This window comes from Aquila chrysaetos, chromosome 4 (assembly GCF_900496995.4).
Source record: "Aquila chrysaetos chrysaetos chromosome 4, bAquChr1.4, whole genome shotgun sequence".
In the NCBI taxonomy this organism is placed as follows: domain Eukaryota; kingdom Metazoa; phylum Chordata; class Aves; order Accipitriformes; family Accipitridae; genus Aquila; species Aquila chrysaetos.
Window position 1 is genome coordinate 40366324 of NC_044007.1, and position 13182 is coordinate 40379505.

At 34.9% G+C, this 13182-nt stretch overlaps 1 protein-coding gene across 12 annotated transcripts in view; it reads left to right on the plus strand.

Moving 5' to 3' along the window:
* ASPH (aspartate beta-hydroxylase) overlaps nt 1–13182 on the plus strand; it is a 121114-nt gene that overhangs the window by 57226 nt on the left and 50706 nt on the right. For 11 of the 12 annotated variants that reach the window (XM_030012256.2, XM_030012252.2, XM_030012248.2 and 8 more), the window contains one exon: nt 9741–9782. In XM_030012256.2, the coding sequence (XP_029868116.1) occupies nt 9741–9782 (42 nt within the window). Of the gene's footprint in view, nt 1–4360; nt 6228–9740; nt 9783–13182 lie in introns of those variants that run through there. The other variant, XM_030012260.1, reaches the window with a different exon arrangement.

Here is a 13182-nt window from a genome sequence, read left to right on the forward strand (position 1 = left end):
AAAAATGAAGCTATAGCTACACGGAAAGTTTGTAAACAAATTACTTTGTGGAGAGGAGTGAAGGGTTATCAGTATTGTCATTTAAAGTTGCTTCCTGTTTTTGAAGCAGTAATTTTTATCTTGTACTGGATAAATGCTAGTAATAGTTACTGGGTTATACGGAAGCATTCCAAGTAAAACTGTGAGTAGTTTTAATTTACAATTTAACTTCTAATGATTCAGACAGAGCTAGATACTTTTGCTCTAAGGGGAAGTATAAAAATTTCAGGGCTCAAAATATGTGTGTACTTCCTTTCCAGAGTAACTGTTCATGGGTCGTGATACTGTCACTTCTTTGTGTATCAGTCAGATCTGTTGGAGTCCAACTGCGCCACATTATTTGGGCGCTGATCTGAAAACAGGACTGTTTTGTCATGCCATCATGTTTTTCTTGACATAACTGATTTTAAGAACAAGAGCACTTCCAGCTCTTCCATCTGTTGCCTGACAGTAGTAAACATAGATTTTACCAAAACCATTTTTAGAGTAGCTAAATAGCTTCTAAATTTGAAGACTATATATTGTTACATTTCATCTGCTTTTTGGAGTTAATTGTTACAAATTGCTAGTTTGTTCTTCGTAATGAAGTAGTTGTGTTGAGTGAAACACCAAGTTGTATCTCTGGGCCTTAAATCACAGAAGGTGCAATCCAACAGCCCTGACAGCATTATTTCTGTTTTGTTCTGATTAGCCTGAGCACCTTTCTGGGTTAGTTAATCTTTGCAATATGCAGAAGCTCTTGTGTGGTGTGGTGCCCAGGGGTTTTGCTTTTCTTTGTGGGAAGGGAAACTTGTATTTTGTTCCTGGGTATGCCAAAAGTAGACAGAGAAGTGAAAAAACACAGGAGGCCTTTGTGGTTGACCAGTGCAGATTGGAGGCATGGTTTAGTTCATGTTTTAATTTACATGCTGAACCTTAACTGAGGTGATTTGAAGTGCTCATATCAATATGTAACTGTGTTGTCTGCGAAGTCTTTATAACCTATTTATCATAACAGCCACATGGTGTGTTGAAATGTTTGAAGGCATAGGTATTCAGTAATAGATGCCTTATCTAAAAATGGTTTGTTTCATAATGAATATGAAATATTTTTAACCAAAGCTTATAATCAGTGCAGGAACAAGAAGTAGTTACCTTTGACAGCATAGGCAAGATGTTCAGCAAAGGTAGTGTTTAGTTGGTTTGTTGTGCTTCAAGTTGGAATTGTAGAAGAAGAAAAGATGTTTTCTCTCAGAAAATGTTGCTGCTTAAAGTTAAAATAACAAAAAGGCCCTTACAGGACTATTGCAAAATTTCAACAGTAGGTAATTCCACTGCACAGTGTCAGTTGTATTGATATGAGGATATTGAGGTGATCTCTTGCCATATATACTATTTTAAAACTAAATTCAGAATCCAAGTATCAACTTGAAATCTTTAATTTTTGTTTTTGTGAACCATTTCTATCACTTTTTGTGCTGTAATTTATGGTTCAGTCTTGCAGCAGTAAATGAATTTCCTACCTTCACCAAAAAACCCAATCTATCATGTATTGTACAGCAGTGGATGGTTTTCCAAATATTCCATTTAGAATCATAGAATCATTTAGGTTGGAAAAGACCTTTAAGATCAAGAAGTCCAACTGTAAACCTAACAGTGCCAAGTCCACCACTAAACCATGTCCCTAAGCACCACATCTACAGGCCTTTTAAATACCTCCAGGGATGGTGACTCAACTGCTTCCCTGGGTAGCCTGTTCCAGTGCTTGACAGCCCTTTGGGTGAAGAAATTCTTCCTAATATCCAATCTAAACCTCTCCTGGTGCAACTTGAGGCCATTTCCTCTCGTCCTATTGCTTGTTACTTGGGAGAAGAGACCAACACCCACCTGGCTACAACCTCCTTTCAGGCAGTTGTAGAGAGCAATAAGGTCTCCCCTCAGCCTCCTTTTCTCCAGGCTAAACAACCCCAGTTCCCTCGGCCGCTCCTCATAAGACTTGTTCTCTAGACCCTTCACCAGCTTTGTTGCCCTTCTTTGGATGTTCTCCAGCACCTCAGTGACTTCCTTGTAGTGAGGGGCCCAAAACTGAACACAGTATTCAAGGTGCGGTCTCACTAGTGCTGAATCACTCCTTTAATTGCAGATGCACTTTCAAGTAAGAGGGTGGAATTGAATGTAGTTGTCCACTCTCCTTTTATTGTATTGTGATACAAAGAGAGTCTTTACTGTTTTGAAACACTGTTAGAATAAAAAAAAAAAATTGTTTTACTCTGAAATAGTATGTATTTCTGAATCTTTCAAAAGGTTTTTTGGATTTATTTTTTTTACCTTCAGTTGTTTTCAAAACTAGTGGAACACACTTTTTAAACCATGAGATTAGGCTTAGCTCTATCCTGGTATATCTTGTGGAAATAGATAAAAATAGCAGCACTGGAAGGAGTGAATATTTTCTTTTTCCCTTCACAGGAAAAAGTGAGACAAACAATCAAACTCCATTTATTCAGTTATTGAACACACAAGTAACTATTGGATGTAGTACCATGTACATGATTCTTCGTTTAGGAAGTAGATCAGCACAAAATCTACAACAATGTACCAACATACTCAAGAATCTTTAGTAATTTGTGTAGTTATGTGGGAACCACTTTGATGGCAGAAGAATTGTTGTTTATTAGTTTTTGTGAAAAGCTTATGGTTTCAGCACATAAAGTAGAATTCAAATAGCATCTCTGAAAATTGAGAAAAGAAACAGGGGACATAAGTAAACTACTGACCAGGAATAAAAATTTTATTACTATTAAATTAGTATTTTTTCCTACTATTAAGTATGTTTACCTGCCTTTTAAGATGTGAAAATTTCAGTTTGAAGGCAACATTATTCTCACATTTTCCTCTTAGAATATGAAATTCATATTTACCAGGGATTTTTATTATTTTTATTATTATTATTTGTGATGGAGCATTCAGTATGGGGTTTTTTGTTGTTGTAGCCAGATGTCTTTTCTTCTTTTGTCATGTGACTTCATTTCATCAGGTATTCAAAGCTAGTATTTCCTGTTATTTCAGCAATAATATTAAAGTTCACTGTACTAGAGACAGTCAAGAACTCTCTTCTGAATGAAGAACACCTTTATGCACATATGCGGTCTTTACATATATGAAAGTTGTATCTATTTATGTAATAAACATAACTTCAGGCAGTGTAAAAGATACTATGAAATATCACTATAGAGTCCTTATTTGTCGGCAGTATAAATTCAGGCAACTTCATTTGAAGCATGGTGGCACCAGTTTGTATCAGATTAGGAGCAGTTGTTTGATTTTTATCTGAAACATAGGAACTTATTTGTTTTGGAAAGAAAACAGGAGATAGTTCAGAGGATGAATTTAGCTGTGAGGAACATTCTCACATCACCAGTGAAGAGATCAGGTGTGGGATTTGAATACGCTGGAGTGCCAGTCAGAAGTTTTTGCTGACTTCAGGGCATATCACAAAAAAAATACTAGGCAACTGCATCTTGAGGTATCTGTAGGTACTATTTCCCAGTTCTCTAAGTTTACTTCTAAAATTATTACCAAGATTGCTTTCCAGCAGTAGGCTATCTTAACTGCAGTTACAGTTTGTATTTTTGAAAACTAATGCACTTCAGTGGTATGGTAGGCCAGCTTGAAATATTACTGATTTTGGATTTTTGGCTAATCCTGTTTTACACTGGCACATAAATTGCAGTGGTTGTGATAGAATGGTACTTGTTGGAGACATATTTTAAGGAAGAATATTACAGTTTTGGGGATACCTTTACTCTCTGTATTTGGATTTTGATCCCCCTTGTATATGTTCAGATTTAAAATATCTAAGGGTTCTTCCCCGCCCCCCCCTTTCATCTTGTATCCTTGACATTTTTATAACCCTGCATTTATTTATCAACTGCTGAAATCCCTTATGTGTAGAGAAGTTTCCACTTTACAACTTTGACCCTTCCTCATTCCCTGGCTCCTCTTTTCCAATTGTAAGTGTCCTTGATTTAAAAAAAAAAAATTAAAAAATTGTTTTAATGTATTTGTGACATGGCCTAGATTTCCTTTACAAGGTAAATGAAGTGCCATATGCTGAGAAAAAATTTACTGCTTAGGTAAATATTTAAAAGTTTATATTTCCCACTTTATACAGCAACTTTGTGTATATTAATTATGGTAGCTCCTAGAAATGATAGCTCTCTCAAATTAACTAGTCTGATACAAAGTTGCATTTTTTAGCATTGAAGATTTTTTGTTGTTGTTGTTTTAGAGTAAGTTGTGTTTTGGTTGGTCCTTTAATATAGATTTCCCCTTATTTTTTCAGATACTTAAAGCTTCAAAAGAAAAGTCCCTACATCAGGAGGACCAGCCCTAACCATACGCTACAAAAGGGGAGCAGATGGTTGTAATAGTTCTTGTGATGTAATTACCAAGCAGTTCAGGGTTTGGGGAACGAACACTAAGATATTGTGAATGGGTTGTAGCCAACTGTCATTTTAGTAAGATTTTTTTAACACTAGGATGTTTAATTTACATTCCTGTCTGATTTTTTTTTTTTTTTTTTTTCTTGGTCAAGTTTAGTGAATTCATTACTTTTCTTCTGTGTTTGTGACAGAGTTGCAACTTTGAGCTGCATTTCATATGTGCTGTTCAAACAATTGTTAATATTCTATTTATAACGTAGCAGCAAGTACATTTTTTCAGATTTTAATATATATCTTTTGTTGTGGATTCATACAGTATGTACAGAGCAGTTTGGTCAAATGAAACGTATAATATTATGAATTTTTAAATGTTTTATAACTGCTGATATAGCATACAGCCTAACTGCATTTTATTGAAAACACTAATCAGGCACACACTATGCTGTGAAGTTTGACTTATATCTCTTTGCACTGATGTTATGTCAACAGTTACACTACATGAATTTCAGGTGATTTTTAAAATAGTCTAACAAGGTACAAAATGTGTATGTTTAATTCATACTAGTTAAAGGGCAGATTACTTTTTTCAGAAACCCTTTATGTGTGAATTAGAACTTTTTATTTAAGTACATTTGATTTGTAAAGCAAAAATGTCTAGAAACTACATAATAGCCTGGCAGGAGTCAGTGTAGATTGCAACAAAACTGAGTTGCTGGAATCGGGTTGAGTTCAGTAAAATTCTTCTGTTTTGCCCACCAACCTAATGATCTCAAAGCTGGATTTAGTAAGCTTTATATTCAGTGAAGTATTTAAAAAGTCAAATTAGCATAAATACTTGACTTGTAAATTTTATTTAAAGAAAAAAAAAAGAAAGAAGCTTTGGAAATTCAACCTCAAGAAAAATAGGATATCAAAATTTAAGACCTACAATCGTTAATGCTCTTGTAAATGGTACGTCTGAAATTTAGACTTCAAGTGATTTAGAATTTTAATATAACAGGTGTACTTTTTACCTGTTCTGTGCTGCTGTTCCACAATTACGAAGACATATTTTATTCTTTGGCATTTTGCATGTGTTACTTTTTGGCTCAGGAATAATTGCTGTGATTTTAGGAAATTGCCAAGACTGATACAGGAGCTTAGAAAAAATAAGATAAATTTTTAAGAGGAGAAATCAATTTGGTAACCCGAACAGTGGTTGCCTTTTGGTTGACTGGGAAATTTTAAATTTCTATAACACTGTGTTCAAGTCAGGTTTTTATTTGCTTACATTTACAGTGAAAGGGGCTTCATATATGCTTGCCTTTTTTTGTTCGGGATTTCAGTAAGACTCCACATCAGTGAGTGTTACATCTGATCAACAAACACAGATGTCCCAAAGTCATTTCTTTAGACTTTTCAGGAAAGCAATAATATTATTAGACTGTGATGTGGTTTGGGATGGGATATTCTAGTAAAATTACCTGTGATTGTGAATTGCAGAGCAATAATTTTTACAAAGCCATATTTTGTGAAGAAGCTTGGGAATAATTTAGAATGGTGAATGGATTACTTTTTATATAACAGTGGCAGCCTATTTGTAGAATTATGGGACTGTGAGAGTATATTATGCTGTGATCAAATTTTAAGTATTTTGTAACTGGGTATGTGATTTTATGTGCTTCATGTTTACAAAAATATGCCAAGCTGAGCAAGGACAAGCAGACTATTAAAAAATGTATATTTAATCTGTTTTAATGTTTGGCTGCAATAAAACACAGAAGAATATCTTTGTCTTTCTAGTGTCATTATTTTTTCCAAAACGTGGTAGATATTAACTGTGGAGAAAGATATTTGCCTCAGCTACTAATTGATATTATTTTTTAAAGTAATAATTTTGAAAGTTTATATTTGGAAGAATTATTTACAAGGAGGAAGAAATATAGCAAGTAGAAGTAATTTTTATTTCTGGATGGTATTATGTGAAGGAAATGGGTATTACTCAGGTCTGCCTCTTCTATAATTCTGTTGTGTTTCTTCTTTTGGAGTATTAGCTATTCTGTAGTCAGTTTGGCCTGAATTTTGCCCATGATACATTATTTCTATTTGTAAGTTAAAATGGATGAGATAGCATTCTTCAACAAACACGAATGTGTGTGGGAGGTATGATACCTACCTTTCATAGAGAAATATTCTAGGTTATGGTCCATAGTTTAAATCGGAAATCTAGCAAGGGTGTTGTGTCTGTGCAGTTCTGTTTGAAAAGAAAAATCTTTCTTGACCTTTTCAGTTTTCAAACACCTCTATTTTTTTATGATGAAATATTGCTGAATAAAGAAGTGTAGTTTAAGAAAAAGTCAAAAGATTACATCTTTCTTTATATTTTCACATTGCTACATTGCTGCTTGCTATATCTCAGTGAATCTAAGAAAGCTTGGATTCAGTGGCTTTTTTGAAAATCACAGGAATAAATACCAATAAGGAAAGCAAAGTTTAAATAAGAGAAGGATACTAAAGTTTTATTTTAATATTGAAAATTTACTACAATTTTAATTGACTTTTTCACATTCTCAGTAATTGAAAAGGTAAATCGTGACACTATTCTTTCTAAGAAGTAAAGAAAACAGATAAGAGCGAACATAGGAAAGATACTGAAAAATGTCATGGTTTTTACTGAATATCATTGTGTGATTTTTTTTTAAGTGCATCAAAAATTATGTATATGTAGATAACAAATTGTATTGTACATTTGTAGTGTTGACTGGGATTCATGTAAAATCTACAGGGTCTGAAATACATTTCAGTTGTGACTTGGGTCATTGTCACATACACTCACAAATATTTAGACATAATGTAATATGAAAAAAAATTTATTCTTTATATTAGAAACTTTCTTGTGGGGATACTTGGTGCATACATTACACAGTGATAGCAGTCTTAGCCTGTGGAGATTGGTTTAAACAGTTTTGTCTGTGATTTTTATCTAGATTTGTTTTGCTGGAAACGGAGAAATTGAGTAAAGGATGAGAGTGGTTTGAAGAGCTAAGAAAATTTTTTGTTTGAGCTATATTTGGTTTAAGTTGATGACAAAATAGTCTCAGGATTTACTATCGTATCCCTGTCTTTGAGACAGCACACTTTTAAACCTTTTTCAGAAATAGCATAATTGAAACCATTTGCACCATCAAAGTAAGCTAGGGATCAGTGTGCAGGGAACAAAGCAGTATGTGCTGAATAGGATGCTGAAGTGAATTCTTAGTTAAGTATGGTGAGAGCTGAGAGAAACAAGATCTTCAGAGCTAACAAGATCAAGTTTTGATGAATTTCAAAAGCAGCTACCTAGGAGAAGCTGGAGCATTTAAAGATCATTGGAGAGGTTTTGGTGAATTCAGTGGCAGCTAATTTAGCAGAACGCAGGTTGAAAAAAGTCTGGGAGAGAATTTGGAGAACTGATCCTAGTACATAAATGGGTATAGACAACTGTATGTTATATGTTGCATGAGCCTCAGTAATGAAGAAATGTTAAGCTGGGCAAGAAATGGGAGATAGGAGCAGGCTTTAGAGTGATGAGCTCATACCTTGTTCTTCCTGTGATGGAAAAGAAGTTGCAGAAATAACACGAATGTCCAAGATGGGTGGAAGAGGGTTACTGAATGACCTAGAGGGAATTAGAGAGAAGGAGTCAGGTGAGAATATCAGTATTGCTGATAAGGCAAAAGATACAGGGAAAATGGGTGGCTAAGTAGCATGCTGTATCATGGTTTACTGTCCTGTAATGAGTTGTTCATGTGCTTTGAGTTGGTAAAAATAGTAGAAATACGAGTATATAAACTATTCTGTGTCACATCTGGAGCTGCTTTTATTGCTCTTTTTAAAATACAGTATTTCTGATGACATACAAATAGATGTGATCATTTTATTTATTGTGTGGTATGTGAAAAAAACCAAACCAAACCAAAAAAGCCAGCATTTTAGCAAGTACTGAACAACGCTTTCATTAATACACTGTTATAGTAATAATATTCCAAGTTATCCCGTTGTATGTAACTGACTCTATAGATCTTGTTGTCATTCCTTTCAATTTACTTGACAATCTGGATTTTATGATGTAATTGAAGCAGTGAATGACTTTCAATGTGACCATATTTATTTAATTTACCATATCATAATCAAGTTAATAGTCATTCTGCTTTGTGCTGAATATAAAAATCAGAGTCGTACTGTCTGAACGTTCAGTAGTAGCAGTTGACAGCTTGTAGTAAAGGGTGAAATTAGAAGGTGAAATAGTTTGATTTCATGTGTGTCCATAACCCAGTTTCTCCATGAAAAAAGAAATGTTTTTCAGCATGGTGTATTTTATTCACAATGTAATGCTTCTGAGCAGTCAGTTTAAAAAAATGTGAAGATTGAGTATTCTGACAAGATGTCTCTAATTGACTTAGAAATTATTTTTTCTATATATAAGAATACCTGAAAATTAAAGAGTTTATGTTGGAGGGGAAAATACCTGTAACTGAAAAGCTAACTGACCTCTCTTCTTAGTATTCTCTATTAAGTTTACTGGGAAGACATACTGGAAGCTTATTGGGACAAAACGGGAAACAGAATAATAATGTTAGAATTGTGAGGCAAGGTGCTTTAAATGTTATAGAGTAGAGCAGGATCAAAAAGTGTTTAGAAAGGAGAAAAAGAGGAGAGGATAAGCCTGTCTCTGTATGTACCACCTTCAAGATATACACATACATGATTTTGGTACAGTACGTAGTCTGCCTTTTGCTACAGACTGTCTTGTGCTTAGTTAACATTTACCTGTGCATTCAGATGTTTACTAAACACCTGGGTTAAATTATTTTAAAAGTTGAATTAAGACAAAAGCTTCCAAGTGCTCAAGCCACTTCTGAGACCTTGGTTCCCAATTGATTTTCATGGTTTTTAGATTTTAATCAAATATATATATTAAGCTAGTATTCCCAAGAGTTTTTAATTAGTGAACAGGTTTTTTTCTAGCAAAATAACTTGCACCATGTGTATCACCAAAATCTACCAAATATCAAAAGGGGGAAGTTTATGAAATATTTTGTGACAGAAGCAATAATGTAATATTTGAGGCATCTGCAGAGAAGGACCTTTTATGTAACTATATAGTTCAGACAGTAATCTATGGTTACTTTAAAAATGAAACAAAAAAGTCCTGTTAGCCCAATTATATTGAGTATAAGCTGTAATTTTCTTGTATCTCTTTCTTTTCATAAACTGTTACCATAAATGTATTTCAGTGAAATTATATTTTTACTATTCTAGGGAAAAGTGAAAAAGAAACTGAACAAGACAAAACAGAAAAAGGTAAGTCTGAAAGTAACATTCTGTTCTTCTGAAATTCAAAAGCATGCTTTCTGGGAGGACCGATTTGAATCAGATTAAATAGTAGTGAAGCTTGGCTCCTGTACATCTTATGTAGGTACACTCTGGATGTTTATTCAATTCCAGTTTATCTGCTTTTGTAAGTAAACGCACAGTTGTTTCCAAAGCTGACATCAATGTATTCCTCTCTTACATGGTCACAGGCTGCTGTTAAAAACTTCTGCCGTTTCAGGAGTAAAATGTTTAGTGTTGTACTCCTAGTTTAGGACTCTGGAGCTCACAACTTCACCAGGCTCCTCTGGCCTTTGTGGGTGAGAGGCAACCTGGGCTGCATGGCCCCAAAAGCCGGGTTCAGTACTGCCTGCTGTCCGAAGCCTGGAGAGACGGGTGGCACTAGAATCAGTCCTTGTGCACTGAGGGTGTATGTCTGGCTTAGTTTAGGTAAGAACACGCAGAGGCAGGTTTGGTGGAAAAGTGAGGTTTTGCGAAGGGCACTGTGAATCTGTTCTCCCTACGATGACATTGGTGCTGGCCCCGTGCGTTCCCTATCACTGCACGAAGCTTGCACAACCTCCTTCACTGGGATCACGGTTTGTACCTGACCCTAGCTACATTAGTACAGCTGGCCATACACAAGAACCTCAGGGCCTGTGCCCTGCATCCTTTTCACTCGGGTACGGCCTACTGAGTAGTGCCTGCTCTAAGTAGCTCCAGCACTGCTTCTAGATGGAGGAACAGGGATTCAGTGACTCTGTTGGTGTCTACTGCTCCTTTTTCATTCTCTGTTTCCATTTTTGTATGTGGCTGTTATTTTATATTTGAGTACATAGCAATGCCACTCTTGATATTTTGGTAAGGTTTATTGGTTTTGGGTTTGTGTATTTGTATTTTAAATATATGTCGCTACGACTGGCAAACTTTAAACGTTTTACTGAAGTTTTCAATATGTCAAATGTAAGCATTACATTTTAAAAGTAAACATACCATTAGCCAGTTTACTTGAAAAGCAAGGCAATTATATCCACATTTCCATTTATAAAGGGATAGATTTGGCAGGAAATACCTTACTGCACTGGGCTTACATACTTGATAGTAGTAAAAACCACCATTATGCACTATTAGTTTTATTGACCTGTTAGAACAGTAGAATAAAATGATATACAATAGCCTTCCAGTATGGGTAAAAAGCATTCACAGGTAAAAATACTAGCTTGTGTAAGAAAATGAAAATGTACGGATTTACTATTATGTAGCTTTATTAATCAGAACTTGTAAGAGAATGTTATGGCTTGAAAGTATAAAAAGGTGGAGCCACTTTCCTTTTGCACCCAAAGTGCTGTGTGGTTTTGTTCCATTTTAAACACCGAGCAACTAAATAAATGCTTCTGCTGAGTGCTGCCATTGCAGACTATAGGATTTCTGTAAGTTGGAAAAAGGGCTGGGTTTGTTTTCCAGGTTAAATTGATAAAATTTTGCATCCTACAGGGAAAAACAACCCTGCAGTTTTTATGAAATTTGTTTTTAGCTAAACTGCTTGTGTGGTTTTCAAACAAGTTGGATTTTGTTGAACTGTTTTAAGTTTTCACAGTTTGAACTGTGTAAGTTCTCACTTTCAATAAAAGTGTCTAGCTATAGATATTCTACTCATAGAAAGTGGCTTGAAGTACTATTGGATTGGTTTATTTTAAATTACCCTAATAAGATGCAGGAATAAATTGATGAGAGCTGTATTTAAAAAAACACTGTACTGTGGCTGTCTGGTATATGTAGAAAACTCAGAAATCTAAGGAATTGGGAATTTGAAAATTCATGTTTGGCTTGGGTTTAGGGATTGCATATGGTTCTGACAGTGCACAGAGATGTATGTGCAAGTCTGCATTTTTTTAAATTTTTTTTTTTAGATATTTCAACATACAAGCCCCAAAACACAGTTTTCTGTGCAGAAACTAGTTACAGCTTTGAGTGGATCTTACAACATTAACATTTTTCACAGCTGCAGTCTTCATAGTACTTTGTTAACAAAATGTCTTAAAAATTCTGTAAATGTCAGTTTTTTAATAATATTTCATTGTTTATTAAAAGTCTCACTGAAATGTCTTCTGTATTAAAAGAAACTCCTCCAGAAACTCCTCTAAAGAAACAAAAACTAAACGAAACTCGTTTGTAGTGTACTACTACTTCAAGTTTTCTCTGTTATTTTTAATTGAGAAGGATTTTTTAATCTTCTCCTTAAGAATGTGATCAGACTTTATACTTGCAGAAGTAATTTAAATGGGATGGATGTTTCAGCTGAATCTGAGAAATAATTCTTTAAAATGTTTCACAGGTATTACAATCCAGGGCATAAATACCACATCCATAAGACTTCTTTCCATATAAGGTGGTTTTAGTTGGTTTTGATCACAGGCTAACATAATCTAAATTTAAGTAAGGAGTTTCATTTTTCTACTTTGGCTTATATTGGCATATATTGATTATTCATTTATATTGGTGAAGAATGGATATAAAAACTGGAACAATCGTTTTCTGCAATGACCGTGTTTTTTTCATACACTGAACATCAGCAGCATTGCAATAATAATTTTTCACTTTTCAAAACTGATAAAACATGAAAGTGAAAATGCTATTTGGTTGGAGCACTCAGTTGTGTTGCATCAGGGACAGACGTTTACATAAGCCAGGCTTAGGGCAATGTCATTCCACAAGTGGCCCTGCAAGTGTCATTCTGATACTAGGGTCAACATTCACCTCGGTTTACTCGAGGTATTTACCTTTGAATAGGATATGTAGGATTCCATTGCGGTACCAGCAGAGATATAACCTGTGGTGGCTAAAGTGCTGTTCTTCTAGCTAAACGTAGGTTTTTGCTGCAGGGTGAGATGAGTTGTCCCCTAAACTCCATTGAGAACCTTAACCAGAGCCCCACTGGCTGTAGGAAGGGCTTACACGCTTAGCTCACCTCCAGCATTGTCACCTCAAGTTAAGTGGGCTGAGTTCCACCCTTGCAAGCTCTACTTTTAAGGGTATACATACTACCTATTGATTTACTTACGTACTAAATTGTAGCCTGCATCACATATGAGCTGTGGGCAGAATGACCAGTGTTGTACGTCATAGAATTGTAGTTCTCAAAGTCCAAAACTGCTGCATAACACCATGCTGAACTAAAAGTATAGGACATTAGAATATTAGTGTGTATATTTGTACAGAAAGCCGATGAAGAAATTTATTTCTGGTCTTGTCAAAGGGTTGCTTGATTCTAGCCTTTGAATGAAGCCAAAAGACTTCATGATGGAGAGGTGAATGATGGAAATACATGCCAAAAATAAAATTATCATTCTGCAGTTGTTTCTTATGATCAACATCTAACCAACCAACAGTA